The sequence below is a fragment of the Odocoileus virginianus genome, chromosome 20, assembly GCF_023699985.2.
Source record: "Odocoileus virginianus isolate 20LAN1187 ecotype Illinois chromosome 20, Ovbor_1.2, whole genome shotgun sequence".
NCBI classification, from domain to species: Eukaryota; Metazoa; Chordata; class Mammalia; order Artiodactyla; family Cervidae; genus Odocoileus; species Odocoileus virginianus.
This window is the reverse complement of record NC_069693.1, coordinates 6,239,795-6,255,600: the sequence shown is the minus strand read 5'-3', so window position 1 is coordinate 6,255,600 and position 15,806 is coordinate 6,239,795. Positions and strand designations below refer to the sequence as shown.

Below are 15,806 nucleotides of genomic sequence, written 5' to 3'. Positions count from 1 at the left end.
AACAACCTGGGACTCCCGCCATCTTTCCTAATTCAGGGCCTTTGCACTTGCTGTTAACCCCGACCCTATCTCCCTTCCCTTGGGCCTCTATTTAAATGTCATCTTCATTAGATCCTTCCATTATCATCCTTTTCAAATTTTTTTTTTTTTTTCTTCTATTTGGCTGCAACACACTGCATGAGGGATCTTAGTTCCCTGACCAGGGATTGAACCGGCGCCCCCTGCAGTGGAAATGCGGAATCTTAACCACTACACCTCCAACGAAGCCCCGTCGTCCTTTTTAAAATAGCACTTCTTTCACAGCTGAACACCTTTTCCTGCCCTTTCTTTATTGTGACGGCTACTATCAGAAGTTAATTTTAATGCCTTTATTGTCTCCCTCCGCACGATGCAAGCTCAAAAAAGGAAGACTTTGTTTAGTCACATGCTACATCCTCAGAATCCAAACAGTGTCGAGTATATTGGTGCGCTAGATGGAGAGGTTATTGACTTAACAGCTTAGGTAATCACATCCTCCACGTAGGGACTCTTTGCTAGGCGGCGGAAGGGTATACTGGTAACAAACCATACACGCATGCGCCCAAGATCCGGGAAGTGTGTTAGGGAAAGGGGTGGAGCATCGAGGAGAGTCTCGCGGACAGAGGCGGTTGGAGTCCAGAGCGCGAGGTGGAAGGGGACCGTTTGGCTCAGCGCGCGTGCGCACTGTGACTCCCAGCCTGCCGAGGCAAAAGCGTCTAATACGCCGGAAGGCTGGGGTAGTGACTTCGCGCGTGCGCAATGCCTGCAGCGGCACCAGGGTCCGTTTGAGTGAGTTGTGGCTGACTGGCGTAGCGCGTGCGCCTTGCGAACGGCGGAGGGATTTGAGGCTGTTCCCACCCCTTGGCCCTGTCGCGAGCCGAGGCCGCGCGGGCTCGTGAGCTGCGGCCTGGTGCGCGCGCTAGGCGGGCGACAGAGACTGAGGGACGCGGACGCCACCGGAGTCGGAGCGAGAGCCGCAGTATCCGCTGCTGAGGGGCCGCCGGAGCCCCCGCGAGCCCCCGGACCGTCGCTAGGCCGAGGAGGGCGCCGCGCGGCGGGTGAGTGTAACAGAGTGGCCTTACCGGCTGCGGGGCCGCTTACCCACAAGCCCCTGCGGTGGGCCTCAGTCCGTTTCCCCGGCCGGGTCCCTTTCCCGCGCCACCGTCACAGCACCTTTTTGCACCCCTTATCCAGAGTTCTCTGGTCACTTAAGCTTTCTTTCCATAGCCCCTCTCCCCCTCAGCCCACAGGCCCTTGCGGTATGTTCCTTTTTTCGTGTCGCCTCCGCGGACCCTTACCCATAATTCATTTCGCCTGTGGGGTCCAGATCTGTTACCCACAACCGCCTGGCTTGAGGGGCTTGCTACTTTTGACCCCCTTTCTTAATCGAAGACTTCCTGCGATCCTCGCCCCGTAACCTGTTATCCACAGTGTGGGACCACCAGCCGTCACTGCCCTAGACTCCCTTTCTCAGAATCCTTGATGTCCCCACAACCACTCCCGGACCCTCAGCCCCGCGGTTCCTTGCCCAGGACTCTGAGACTTCACTACTCAGAAACCCTTTTTCAGTCTTTGTTTCCCTTACCGGCTTGGCCCGTCTTCACACAGCCCTCCCACCAAAACCCTCTTTCATTCAGATTTACTCCTTTTCCCTGTGATTTAGGAACGCGCTGTACAGAACCTGTTTTGATACTGAGATTTTCCCTCTACTTCCTTCTTGTCCTGGGAGTCAAGGGGTTATAGGGGTTTCATCTCCCCCAGCCCACCCTAATAGAAGGCTTCTGCTCTCAGACTTGGCAAGATGACCCAGTTCCTGCCGCCCAACCTTCTGGCCCTCTTTGCTCCCCGTGACCCCATCCCATACCTCCCACCCCTGGAGAAACTGCCACATGAGAAACACCACAATCAACCTTACTGTGGCATCGCGCCCTACATCCGAGAGTTTGAGGTGAGTTCAGTGAGCAGACTTGGACCTGGGTTGGGTTCTGGGGGGTCGAGGGGCTGGATTGGGGAGTCCAGTGTCTGGCCAGTTTTCTAGGCCGGGTGATTATTATTTCTTTATTTAGCTGCGCCCTGTTTTAGTCGTGCATGGGAACTGTTAGTTGTGGCATGTGGGATCTAGTTCCCTGACCAGAGATGGAAATGGAGCCCAGGCCCCATGCATTGGGAGTGAGGAGTCTTAGCCCCTGGACCATCAGGAAAGTCCCAGTTTTCTTGTCTTGATCGAGGTTCATTATGTATCCATTGTTGAGTTTTTGTGACAGTTCAGAAGTTTGTGACAGTAACTACCAGTTGAGGATTCAGACTGTCGAGTTAAATAGTCCTTGGCACATTTATTGGCTGTGTAACCTTGGACAAGTGGCAGATCCTCTTAGTCCTGTGGTCACTTCATCTATAGCAAGGGAATGTTTATATCTTCTTTGTAATAATTGACAGAATTAATTGAAAATTTTGTTATGGGGCTTGGCAGCAAGCAGTCAGGAAAGGTCAGTATTATTTTATTTACCATTTTTGTCATTAAAGGGTTAACACCAGGTAATGTGCTGTTAAGGTGGTGGTCTTGAGAATTTCAGCTTTGTACCCTCAGGACAAACATAAGTAAATGACTTAGGCTCATGGACCTCAGTTTTTTCCTTCGTGAAATTGGGATAACAGCGGTCTACCTCTTAAGGTGATCAAAGAATACCTGAGTATGTTGGCACACAGCCAGAAGTCAGAAGAATGTCGATCTGGCATGAGTGGGAAAGGGGAGGAGGAGGAAGTTGCGGAGCAGAAGTTGATAGTGAGATGACAGAAGATTGGTTCTTTAGTGACACTTGCCACCCTCAGTGAACCGGTACTTGGAAAATGTTATTAGCCAATTAAACAAATAACTAGTTGTGTGGCAGACGAGGGTCATGTGCCAGTTACTATTTGGTGAGAGCTTGCTGAGGCCTTTAAGAACTGCCCTGGCCCTCAGAGGGCGTCCAATTGTTTACCCCCAACCTCTGCACTGTCAGCTCCTTTTGCTTCAGTCCTGGTCCCGGTTCCTGTCTGTGATAGAGAACGAGTACTGTGATACTCACAGTGTGATATGATAGAGAACTGCAGATCAATGCTCTTGATAAATGGAAGAGGATTGTTTTATCTTTCCAGTACTTTTAGAGAATACAGAGTTAAAGAAAATCACACTTCTAAGTTCAGCGAGCGTAAAACTGCTCTGTTAGATTGCTGTAGATGTTGTCTGCATATTTCGTCTTAGATGTTGTCTGCATATTTCGTCTCAGTTTTTCTGTTTCTCTTGTCACAGACCAGTAACTGTTCAGAGATTGCATTGGTCTATGGACCACGGTTTTTTTGGGACCACGCTTTGATCTGGACTGTTCCCCTGCCTCCACTGGCCTGGGAACTGTCCATGTTTGTGTGGGCGTGTGTGAACGTGCAGGAGAGTGTGGCCAAGATGTTTGTATTTCTTGATTGGCTGTTCCTGGCTGTTTTTCCCGTCCTCCCACCGCTGTCACCCTTCTTGTTCCCAGGACCCTCGAGATGCCCCTCCTCCAACTCGAGCAGAAACCCGGGAGGAACGCATGGAGAGAAAGGTATGTAATGTTTGCCTTCTGCCTCATGTCTTTTTTTTTTTTTTTTGGCATCTTACTTCAGGATGTTCCCTGACTTCAGGTCCCTTCTATCTGTATTCAGTTGTCTACCTTTCTCCTGACAGAGACGGGAGAAGATTGAGCGGCGACAGCAAGAAGTCGAGACAGAGCTAAAAATGTGTAAGTCTCTTTCCTCTTTTCATCTCTTGTTCAAGATGCTTGTGTTTCTGCCCCCCAGGTCCACCCCAGGACTCTCATCTGGGAATGTGGGTTGTTGTCAGTTCACTTTTTTAGCCTCCACTATTTGCCAAGGCCTACTATGTTTGGTTTAGGCTTTTAAGCAGGAGAGCATGGAATAAGGGCAGACAGGAAGGGAGCCTTGTACTCTGGGCTGCCTCCTGCAGGGGTCTGCACTTGGAGTGGTGGCTACTGCCCGGCTGGGTCTCCCAGGCCAAGACAGTGAGGTCCAGGCTCATGAGGCAGTTCTGGTTCCACCTCAGCTCCCTGGTCCTTGGGCTGGGAGTGCTTCCTCCCTTCCAGGTACAGGAGGAGTTGGAGTTTGGGGGAGGGACGTGGTAGGTTTTTTTTTTGTTGTTTTTTCGTTGTAGTTATTAACCAGACTTTACAAAAGAGTCCCATATCAATCTCAGGTGGCCTTTTCTTATTAGAACAAGGATTGTGTAGTCAAAAGACGGGTTTTTCTCCCGTGCTCGTGAGGCTCCGGTGAATCACGTCTCTCTGAATCACATTCCCTGCAGGAGTCCATTGCTCATGGAGCTCATCAGACAGACACCTGACAGCCAGATAACCTGTGTGTCTCAACGCTGAGCTCTGGCTCTCACTGTGTTCCTGTCTTCTTGGATGCCTCACAGGCATCTTGCACTGTGTCTGGACCACAATCAGGATTTCCTCTCCTTACCAGCCTGGTCTTTCAATGTTTCCTTCCCTGGAACATGGTCATCCAGCTTTGCAAGTCATTTGCAAGTGGCCAATTGTTTCCACTCAGTTTGCTTTTAACACCTTTTCTTGCTGTCTCCCCAGATTGTCGCCAAGACCTACCCATGCTATTCTGTAAATGTCACAAATCTGAACATTCTCTCTGTTTCCACCACCACTGAAGGCCGCTCTAGCCTGGACACACAGTCTAATGAATTTACTTATATCTCTGTCCCCCGCAAGTCCTGTGGGGCCTTTTGAAATACAACTCTTGATTATACCTTTCTCTGCTAATGGGCCCCGTTCCCCTGCCCCACTTTGGGCTGTACCATGTTGCCCTCAGGATCTTTGTTCCCCAACCAGGGATTGAATTCGGGCCCTCTGCAGTGAAAGTGCAGAGTCCTAGCCACTGGGTCGCCAGGGAATTCCTATACAGCTTTCTTTTGCTTTCGACATAAAGACCAGAGTCCCTTCCCTGCCCATTGAGGGTGCATTCTGCCCATGCTCCCTCCCCTCTTCCAGCCTGCACTGGCGTCTTCTCCTGCCACTTGTTTCCCAGATGGTCTCCTGTCACTGGGGCTCTGCCCAGGCCATTCTGCCAGTCTCGCATGGTGCCTTGGTGTATGTGCAGCTGCGTTTTATATCTCTGGCAGCGTCACTCCTCAGGGAGACCTTTCAGGGTGCTCGGGTAGAGTCGCCTTGCACACTGAAAGCCCTGAATCCTGCTGCAGCTTGGTCATTTCAGTCTGCAGGACTGACGAGCATCTATCTTACATTGGGTCACACAGTTCAGGAAGCCGGATTCTGGTGGAGTTTGCTCACCATTGTGGCCCCAGCTCCTCTAGGACCTGCACACACAACTGTTGACAGCAGTTGACTTGGGGAACCTCTCAGCTGTATTCCTGGGGCACAGGCCTTAGAGTCTGACCCCGTGAGTTTTAACCCCACCTCTGCCACTTCCAGTTGGGTGGCCTTGGAGAAATCACTTCTCCTGTTGGACACTGTTTTCCTCACTTTAAAAATAGGATCCTTAAAAAAAAGGAAAAGAATCCTGGTATGTTAAACGACACTGAGGATGCAGTTAGTTGAATTTAGTATATGGGAGATTGTATCGGACAAACTTGTGACCCAGTTTCCTTAAATAAATGTGAAAACTGGGGAAGCAAGTGGGAAGGGAGTGAACCAAAGGGGTTAAAAAGTCAAAGGGCACCTCAGCCAGATGGTCAGTGTGGAGCTTGTTTGGGTCCTGACTTAAATGAGCCACCTGCAGAAATCTTGTTTTGAAACAGTCGAGGACATTTGAACACTGCGTCTTAATGAAGATAAAGTACTAATGTTAACTTTTTAAGGTGTAGTACTAGTACCGTGGTTACTATTTTTTAAAGTCTTTATTAGCAGTTACAGTGGTATTGTATATCTGGAGTTTGCCTTAATATACTGCTTGGGATAGAGATGTAACCAGTGTTGCCATGTGATAACCATTGAGGTTGGTTCAGAGGGGTTTATTATACTGTTCTCTCTTTCCTTAAGTGTTGAATTTCCCCATGATACAAAAGGAAACGAAAAGGATGGGTCAAGTACAGTAGGCTTTCTCTGCCCTAGGAGCCTCCATCCCTCGGTACAGAAACGGGCTGTGCCTTGTCACAGTTAACAGCTACCATTCAAGGGGACCTTACTGAACACTTGATGCACTTCATGTTTTTTACTTAACAGCTTCCAAGTGTGGTAGGGTTTGTCACTCCAGTCTTTAAAACAAAGTGAAGGTCTGTGGAGTCTGGGTCCGCTTAGCAAGAGTCAGAGTTCTGAGATACTTCCTCGTTTCTCAACCCCACAGTCTAATTCTTTGAGCCCCTGCTCTGGGCTGCTACATAGATAACGTCTTTGCCCAAGGATTCCCTGAGGGCAGAGCTGCCAGCAGGGTGGAGTGGCGCGAGGGTGTGCGCGTGCTGCCAGTGAACTGCTGATCAACTTCAGCTCATTTCCACTGTCTTAGCTGAGATTCGTGGGCACTGCGCTAGGTTTTACTTTGGGTCACGCTTCTGGGCCTCTTGGCTAAGCAGAAACCATAGGGTCTCTTGTGCTAGGGTGGTTTCCCTGTGTCTGCCGGGCACCCTTGGCTGCTCATGCAGAAGCTCTGCTCTCTGCTGTTTGGGCTCCATCCGCTCCTGCAGGCAGTGATTGGGTCCCCTGTAATGCCCCTGCGGTACCACCTACCCTCTGGTGATGCTGAGGTTTGTCTCCTGTTAAATACACTTCATGTCAAATTAATTTCAGTGAGGCCTTTCCTGACCTTCCCAGTAAAATGCTTCTCCCCATCTCTCTGTTGCTACTAGATAGAACTGGATGATTGTTGGTCTTAGGTTGTTTACCGGCAGCCTCCTTGCAGTAATAGATGAGCTCCAGGAAGGCAGGGGTCTTTTTTCCTCTTTTTCACTGTTGTTACCCCAGCACCTACGGGAGTTTTAGGCACATAGTGCTTAACAGATACCCGTTGGGTGAATGGATGCAGATTGAGACATGTGAGCACAGACAGTTACAACCCAGAGGGATGGGCTTCAGGTGAGGAGGTGAGGGGCAGGCACAGGGGTGGACGTGACCGTCCGAATCAGCTGTGGAATTAGTTCTGTAAGAGTCTGGCTCTGTCTGTGGAGCTGGTTGGTCCTCAGTGGTCTGCGGTAGTAAGGCTGGGAGTTAACCCCGTCCGCCCCGTGTGGCCTCAGTGCCGGCTGTGGGTTCCTCCCTGAGGGCCTTGAGCCTTTGCTCGGCTCCCTCCCACTCCCGTCGAAGGGTTGCTAGATCTCCGGTTTTCCTGTGGGCTGCAGTTGCAGGCCTTGCCGGTGGGTGGCACTGCAGCACTGCAGGTGGTGGAGGAAGCAGTTCCTGGCAGGATAGGGCTGCTTCTCCAGAGATGCCACTTTGGGCTTAGCTACTCCCACCTGGGAGGGACTTGGGCCTCAGGATATGTAGGCCTGAAATAGGGGGGCAGTAGGCTGGCCACCCTTCTGTCAGCTTGAAGTCAGTCTCATCCCTTCCTTTAATCAGCCTAAGTCAGCCACTCATCTGCTATGCCTCAGGGCAGTCAGGGCTCAGAGAGGGGCCTGCCCATGGTGGCCAGGTGACCAGAAGTTCTGGGCCTGTGTCCATCAGTCTCTTTCTTTCTTGCTCTGTGATACTGCTGACAACGTATTACTTACAGAATTTTTTTTATCCTGCACAGGGGACCCTCACAATGATCCCAATGCTCAGGGTGATGCCTTCAAGACTCTCTTTGTGGCTAGAGTGGTGAGTCCCCAGCTCCTGACCCCTGGAGCCCTAGGCTACAGAGAGCGTGGATGTGGACAGTAGGCTCAGTCCATGGGGTGTTTGAGGGCTTCTCTCACTTCATTTCCGTTTCCTTGTAGAACTATGACACGACAGAGTCCAAGCTCCGGAGAGAGTTTGAGGTGTATGGACCCATCAAAAGGGTGAGTGGACTAGGACTAGGGCTTGAGTTGAAGGTGTGTGAAGGGAGGGAGAAGGCACCGCATCATTTTGGGCTTCAGAATCCATGGCCTGGGTTTCTGTGCTGCCTGCACACCCGTGCCGGAGTCTTGGGATAGCAGAAAGAAAGCGAAGAGGTCATGATTACTTGCTGCTGACTTAGAGCACAAGTCAGCAAACGGAGAACTTAGTGTCTGTGAATGAAGCGTTGTTGGTATCCAGCCAGGCCCACTTTGTTGTCTGCAGCTGCTTTTGCTGCGAGGCAGTTAGGCACGTGCGACAGAGATTGTATGGCCCTGCAAGCTGGAAATATCTGCTCTCTGGCCATTTGTAGAAAATGTAGGTTGACCCTTGTTCTAGAGCACAGCTTCATGTATAACGGACATCTCTTCATTTGGTTGAGAAGTTACTCGATGCTCTGGGCTCTAGGAAGGGCTTGAGGTCATTGTGCACATCAGTTGCTAAGCCCAAGGCCGTTTGTGTATCAGTCTCTCTGGGTCCTTGAAGGGATCAGGGGAGGGTCAGAAGCATCTGTTCCTGGCATCATCCAGCCCAGAGCCTGGCACACAGGCTTGTGTGATTGATACAGTGAGTTGTCCCCTTGTCAGAACTGACCTCTGCCTCCTGCCACCCACCCTCCAGATACACATGGTCTACAGTAAGCGGTCAGGAAAGCCCCGGGGCTATGCCTTCATCGAGTACGAACACGAGAGGGACATGCATTGTGAGTACCTCCCACCTGCACCCTGCCCTCTGACCCTCTCTCTTCTCTGCCGCCCCAGCCCCTTCCCGTCGTCTGTCCCCCATCCCCTCCTCGCCAGACCTGGCATTAGCGATGTCTCTTCTCCTCCTCCCTCTGTTTCTGATATATCTTTTTTTTTGTTTTTTATATACGTGTTTTTTAAAAAACAAAAACCAAAATCCCCCACAACGTGTGTGTGTGTGTGTGTGTGCACCTGGGGAGGTAAGTGTCACACGTTGAACCTCAGGGGCAAGGAGGGAACCTGGTGGGGGCTAGGGCTAGCTGGAGGTGGGGGGAGGGGTCGGATTTTCGGGGAGCCTCTCCCCCATTTCCCCCAGCAGATTTGGGGGTGGCCAGGTTGCAGTGAGGACTGGCCTTTGAACCTGCCCTCTCCTCCCCCCAGCTGAGCTGGGGCTGGGCCACCCGACCCTCCACCTCCCCACCCCTGGCCCCCCACCCTGTTCCTCGGCGGGCAGTGGGCTGGTCTGCGTGTTCAGCGCCTGCCCCCACATCTCCAAAGCCCCCGTTGAGGCTGCGGCGGCGTCCACATGGGCAGGGATGGGTGGGTGGGGGTGGGCAGGGCTGCGGCGTGTCCAGGGGCCGCCGTATTAATTGACTGTTCTTATTGTCACTGCAGCCACCACGCAGCTGGCTTGCAGCTGATGCTTACGCTCCCCTTACAACACCTCAGTGTATGGTTGGTATAAGGGTTTGTATCATGGGTAAGATCACTCAGCACCGCACACCAGCCCAGCTTAGCCAGGCAGCTCAGGAGCAGCGAGGCCTCCCTCCTCCCGCCCCCAGCCGCCCCTCAGCCTCCCCGCACCCAGAACCCTTTCCTTGGTTGGGTGCCCTCTGTCCCTTCTGGCCCCATCCAGGTGCTCTCCGATAATCTTGCTGGTCCCTGGAGGGGAAAGATGCCCCCCCCCCCCACCCCGATGGGAAGGGCAGCCGGCCTCTCCAGTTGGGCTCTGTTTAACCCCCAGCATAACCTGGCTTCCCGACGGCCGCGGCACGGCGGCGGGAACGCAGCGGGGCCAGGGCTCCTGGTGGAACCCTTCAGCCCGCCCTCCTGTCCCGGCCCCTGCCCCTTCTGCAGGGCCATCACTGGTGGCCCTGGAGAATCTTTCTGGTTGCTAGACTTGGGGTGCTCTGCCCATGTCCTGTCTGCCTTGTCACAGTGGAGCCTCCCGAGAGGCTGTGGAGCCCAGCTGCTCTCCAGAGTGCATGGACTTGGGGATTGCTGTGGGAGGGGTCGAGCGACAGGTTGTGAACATCTCAAGGTGTTGGAGCTTTTACTGAAAACCCTTCCACTGGCTGGATACCTAAGAGAGGGAGAGAGAGCGAAGCCTAGAGATACACACATCACATTTTTCTCTGCTGTTCTTCCCGGGTTGGGCCTCTTTTGGGGTTTGGGACATGACCAGAGCAGGGGTCCTTTGCTTGACTGTGTCCCCAGTCCTGAAATCCCTCTCCCACTACCCTCCTCTGGGTTCAGGGGCCCAGTGGCCCCTTCCCCTTGGATCGTGGGCAGTATTCCCATCTCCTGGACCCCTGAAGCTGTCCCCTTGTGTGCCAGCCTTTGGGCTGAAGCAGATGGTGGGAGGGAGTGAGAAGTTCAAGGTGGAAAAGTCATTCCATGTGCTGAGAGGGGGTGGGGCCTGTGCCTAGCTGAGTGTGGATTTTATGGGGAAAAGCTGAAGGTGGACAGGTTTGCTAAGGCCTCCCTAGCCGCCTTTTAGAATTCAAACAAGATAGTCCTTTCAAATTCCCAAGCTCCATGGTAACCCTTGTCTCCCCCTCTTCCAAGGCCTCCATGAGGTTTCTTTGGGGTCCACCACTTCCTCTGTCTGCCTCCAGGCGGTGCAGGAGATGTGGTTCCTCTCCCCTCCGGGGGCTCCCTAGAACCCCCTGGCTCCCTTCCCAGTAGCTTTAGCTGACCCCATGGTGGTGGGTGTGGGGTCTGTGCGCGTGCTCAGGTAAGCTTGGGGGCTCCAGGTAAGCGGTCCCGTGTCCCCCCCCCGGGAAGCCCGCCTCCTCGCCAGGCCCCCAGGAGTTGCCGAGCCCCCCCCATCCCGCTCGGTTTGGACACCCGCAAGGCCGGCATCGGTAAATGGCACCTTTTTCTCTTCCTCTGGTTGTTATTTGGGGGGGGAGAGGGCTGGGGCGGGGCCGGGTGCTGTGGCTGGTTGAGGATGACCCCCCTCGGCCAGGGCTGGGGGTTGGGAAACAGGGACTTTTTTGGCCTCCCGAGAGCCCTACTTGAGACAGGCCCGGGCTCGAGCCTGTCCTTGGCTGTGTCCTGCTCACCTGCGGGACGTGCCCCTCCCCGCATCTCCCCTCTACTCCGCACCCTTCCTGAGGCTCAGGTCGGGCTTGGCCTCTCCCTGCGCGTGTTGCACTGGGGTGTGGAGGGAGAGCTGGGCTGGGGGCTGGGTGGGTAGAGTCTCGGCAGGTAAGGCAGGGATTTTCAGTAGCACCACACGACTCCCATGCCTCCCTCCACTTCCCTCTGCCCCACCTGCTGTAGGGGGCCCCCATAACCCACCCTCTACTCCCTGCCATCTCCTAAAGATTTCTCCTGCCCCCTTCTGGTTCATTTTCTGTTCTGATGTCTGTTCCCCCCATGCTCACCCTCCCCCAACAAAAGACCACAGTAAAGGAAACCGGTGTGAACTGGGGTGCGGAGCTGCCCGGCTGGGCCTCTGCTCCCAGCATGATGTTTCAGGGTGCATGCCTGGGGTTGTGGAGGAGCCCTCCCCCACCGCAGAGTCCAGCCTCAAGTTAACCTCCAGTTTCTTTGCAGCGACTTTGGCCGCCTTGGTGCGAGGGGGCTGCTCTGTCGAAGGGGAGTAGGCCTGGCCTGGGAGCCCAGGGCGGTGGCTAGGGTTAGCATGGTGGTTGGGAGTGGGCCGGCCCCCCCAACAGTTGTTTGGGGGGTGATGAGGAAGCAGGAGGTGAGATGGAGCAGGCCCCTCCCAGGTTGGGAGAGGGTTGTCTGGCTGTCAGTTGCCTGGCTGTCTGGTGGGCCTGTGTGCGTGCGTGCGTGTGTGTGCGCCAAAGTGTAAGTGTGCTGACGTGGGGGTGGGGATGCCACAGAGCGGGCCGTCTCCTGACTAGAGGACCCTCTGGGGACTCCTCCCCCTCCCCTTCCCCGCATCTGTTGCAGCCGCTTACAAGCATGCAGATGGCAAGAAGATCGACGGCAGGAGAGTGCTCGTGGACGTGGAGAGGGGCCGCACCGTGAAGGGCTGGAGGCCCCGGCGGCTAGGTGAGTGCATCCTGCTCCGGCTGGGCTCGGGGTCCTGCTGGCTTCCTCTCCCGTTTCTTCCCCCCTCTGCTGCTTTCTGTCTTCTCTTCGCCGCACGGCTGCTGACATTCCTTCTCCCTCTCTCCAGCTCAGCCTCTCGGTCTCCAGCATTCTCTTGGTCTCCAGCATTCTCTTGGTCTGTTTTTTTTATTCTGGGTTACCAATTAGGAGCGAGAGTACTAACCTGGAGAAGCCAGTCTGGGATCACATTCTGACTTGCGCACTACCTGGCAGGTGGATTTCTCCCCTTTTCTGTCTCATTTTCCTCATCCTAGAAAGTGGGAATAATCTCAGTTCACTGAGCTGGGCATCTCAGATAGCCAGCTTGGCAAGTGGTGTACAGTGGGGCTTGAAAAGACATTCTGTCATCCACATGTACTTTGCTCCTGCTCATCCGTCCTGTTCATTCATTGATTACTGAGTAAAAGCTGGTTTGGTCACCAACCACATAGCAGGCTTCTAGTCAACAGTGAGACATACGTGGTTAGCCGCTGTCCTCAAAGCTTCCTATTTTCAGTCCCTCTCACTGTCATCTCTTATTGTCAGTTACCATCTCAGTCAAGGTCAGATTGGTGGCAAGTACCAGAAAACAGTATAAAGGGGTGTGTTGGTATAGAACCCCAGTGTCTCCGGGCCCTGTTGGTGTAGAAACACCAGTGTCTCGGAGCCCAGAGACATGGGATGTCTGTGGGCCTTGAGGACCTGGAAGCTGAGCCTTAAGCATCCAGAGCCACGTCTGGCATCTCTGTACCTTGTTTGGTTGCTGTCTGTGTGAACTGGTCTCTTCTGGGTCTCTCCACACTGAGCCTGTGTGTCATTCCACAGCGCAGTCTTGGATGAGTCTGCGCTTCTGGTGGGTGGACCTAAGTGGCTCAGCATTGGGCTTGGACTTGGGGCTGAGGTCGTGCCATCCAGACTTGGCTGTTGAGGGCCAACTCCAATGAGGGGGGAGTGACCCAGTTGTCAGAGAAAATGGTCTTCACTAGGCAGACACCCTAGGTGGGTCCAGTACCCTCTGATCTTATTTCTGCCCCCAGCCCACTGCTCTTATGCTTGACTTGCCTTTACTGAGTAAATCACACACGTATCTGCTGAGTGTCAACTCAACAGATAGGTTCTCACCTCCCTCTCTGGTTTCTTTGGGCTGGCGTGAGTCCTTCAAAGTCTGCTGTTGCCCATTGTAGAATCCTGGAATCTCAGAATCTTCTACTTTGATTGGCATTCTAACTTTCTGATAATGATAGCCAGTGCATTTTGACCCAATGTACATGCAAAAAATATATATATTTAACCCAAACAAAAGTTTAATGAAACAGTAATTTATTTTTTCTACAGGCAGTATATACTAGTATTTTATATTCTGTTTATCTTTTTAAAAAACGTGTTGGTTGCATCCTCTCAAATTCAGTGATACGACTCCATTGCTGGGTTGTGACCTGAACATTGAAAACACTGGTCTGTTTCTCTGCATACCTGCTGGGTGGCTTGTCCCCTGTTTGAATGTTTCACGTCCGAGCTGCCTCTTTTCCCTTTTGACCCTCTTCCTTAGATGAAATAGCTTCACGAAGCTTCCTTCAGGCAGTGGGGGCAGAAGGGTGAGTGAGGGCAGCTTCTGGAGTCAGCAGGGAGTCGCATCTCTGATCTGCCGTTCCTTGCCGAGTTGCCCTGGGCAAGTGGCTTTTCGGCCTGAGTTTGTTTGCCACGTGGAGGAGGTTAGCTGCTCTTCCTTCCGGTTGTCCTCTTCGCCACTTGCTGCTCGTCCAGCTTTATATCCTGGCTGCTGTACGCAGCAGGTCCAGCGTCCTGATTGAAGGCGCAGTACGGGCTGGAGGGAGAGGCAGCTGTTAATCAGCTCTTTCTTGCGTGTGCGCGTACAAACACACACACACGAAATTGGAAACCCTGCCTGAAGTTCTGAGGAGAGTGTGTGGTCTGTGGTGGAGAAGGGCCTCATCGGATAGTCAGGGCAGGCTGAGTGAGGAGGTGTAGGTTAAGGTGCAGAGGGTCAGTGGGAGTTAAGTAGAAAGGGAGATGAGACTCCAGGGGAACTTGTGAACTATCCCCAAAACTGGGTAGGAAGGACATGGAGACCATGAAGAGGTTGGAAAATGCCTGGAACCTTTAGAGCCAGGGGCCCATGCGCTGAAAGACAGGGAGGAGGCCGGCCTCCGACCTTGGCTTGGGCGGTGGGGAGCCACCGCGGGCTTTGAGGCGAGTCTCCGTTTCAGTTAGACGGATCAGGGCTGTGCCTCAGGCTGGGGATAACCGGGGGAGAGGGGCTGTCAGGGGCTGGGGCCTCCCCGATGGGGGAGGTGAGCTCGGAGCCCGATGAGGGCGCGTCCAGCAGGCGCTGTGCCCTTCTGATCTCCGCACTGCCCGCCGTTGGGAGCGCCAGGACCTCAGAAACGCCGGAGCTCGGGGTCCCCGCCCGCCCTGACCACCTGTGTCTGCCCATCCCCAGGAGGCGGCCTGGGCGGCACCCGGAGAGGCGGCGCGGACGTCAACATCCGGCACTCGGGCCGGGACGACACCTCCCGCTATGATGAGAGGTGAGGCCGGGCCCGGTGTCCTGGGAGCGGGGCAGTGAGTGGGGGAGCCCTGCCGCAAACCTCTGCCCACCTCATCCAGGCCCGGCCCCTCCCCGCTGCCCCACAGGGACCGGGACCGGGACCGCGAGCGGGAGCGCCGGGAGCGGAGCCGCGAGCGAGACAAGGAGCGGGAACGACGACGCTCCCGCTCTCGGGACCGGCGGCGGCGCTCGCGGAGTCGCGACAAGGAGGAGCGGCGGCGCTCCAGGGAGCGGAGCAAGGACAAGGACCGGGACCGCAAGCGGCGCAGCAGCCGGAGCCGGGAGCGGGCACGGCGGGAGCGCGAGCGCAAGGAGGAGCTGCGCGGCGGCGGTGGCGGCGGTGGTGGCGGTGGCGACATGGCCGAGCCCTCCGAGGCCGGCGACGCGCCCCCGGATGATGGGCCCCCCGGGGAGCTGGGTCCCGACGGCCCAGATGGCCCAGAGGAGAAGGGCCGGGATCGTGACCGGGACCGACGTCGAAGCCACCGCAGCGAGCGGGAGCGGCGCCGGGACCGCGATCGCGACCGGGACCGGGAGCACAAGCGAGGGGAGCGGGGCGGCGATCGGGGCAGGGATGAGGCCCGCGGTGGGGGTGGCGGCGGCCAGGACAACGGGCTCGAGGGTCTGGGCAACGACGGCCGAGATATGTACATGGAGTCCGAGGGAGGCGACGGGTATCTTGCTCCGGAGAACGGGTATTTGATGGAGGCCGCGCCGGAGTGAAGAGGCCGCTCACCGGATGCTTGGACGTGTTCCTACTCTCCCTGCTGTCATCCTCTCCCCCACCTTCCTGGTCACCACCTAAATCTGCCAGCCAAGGGTAGGAGTCTCCTTATTTGTTTTGGTCTCTTGGATTTAAAAATAAAATTTTGTTGATAATGGGAGCTTGGTTTCTTCACTGCTTTTCCTGTCTTCCCCAGGAGGGTGTCCCCTTCTGACTTTAGATGGCCCCACTCTGGTTGGTGTTCAGGACTGGAGCTGTATGAACTAAGGCTGGGGCTAGTCCCGGGACAGCCCAGCTGTTTAATAAAATGGGGTAAGGAAGCCCTCCTTACGGGTCCTTGATGCCTTTGTTATCTTCCTTGTTTTCAGCTCTGCCCACATTTCTTGTGGAGCTGTCCATACCCCTATCTTGGTGCAGGGATGGGGCTCTGGGCCATGTTTTCACAAAGGAAG

At 54.6% G+C, this 15,806-nt stretch overlaps 1 protein-coding gene across 4 annotated transcripts; it reads left to right on the top strand.

Moving 5' to 3' along the window:
- Positions 1-664: 664 nt before the first annotated feature.
- On the top strand, positions 665-15,514 carry SNRNP70 (small nuclear ribonucleoprotein U1 subunit 70). Of its 4 annotated transcripts, none has more exons than XM_070450545.1 (10): positions 665-1,076; positions 1,810-1,966; positions 3,534-3,596; positions 3,719-3,773; positions 7,747-7,811; positions 7,931-7,993; positions 8,652-8,733; positions 11,921-12,022; positions 14,523-14,610; positions 14,717-15,514. In XM_070450545.1, exons 2-10 carry the CDS (start codon positions 1,820-1,822, stop codon positions 15,351-15,353), a joined length of 1,302 nt encoding a protein of 433 aa, XP_070306646.1. In that variant the 5' UTR covers positions 665-1,076; positions 1,810-1,819; the 3' UTR covers positions 15,354-15,514. The 4 variants fall into 4 exon arrangements, with proteins under 4 accessions (XP_070306646.1, XP_020741231.1, XP_020741232.1 ...); XM_020885572.2 differs by having other exon boundaries at positions 14,690-15,514; XM_020885573.2 differs by lacking the exon at positions 665-1,076 and adding an exon at positions 1,140-1,277 and having other exon boundaries at positions 14,690-15,514.
- The last annotated feature ends 292 nt before the right edge of the window (positions 15,515-15,806 follow it).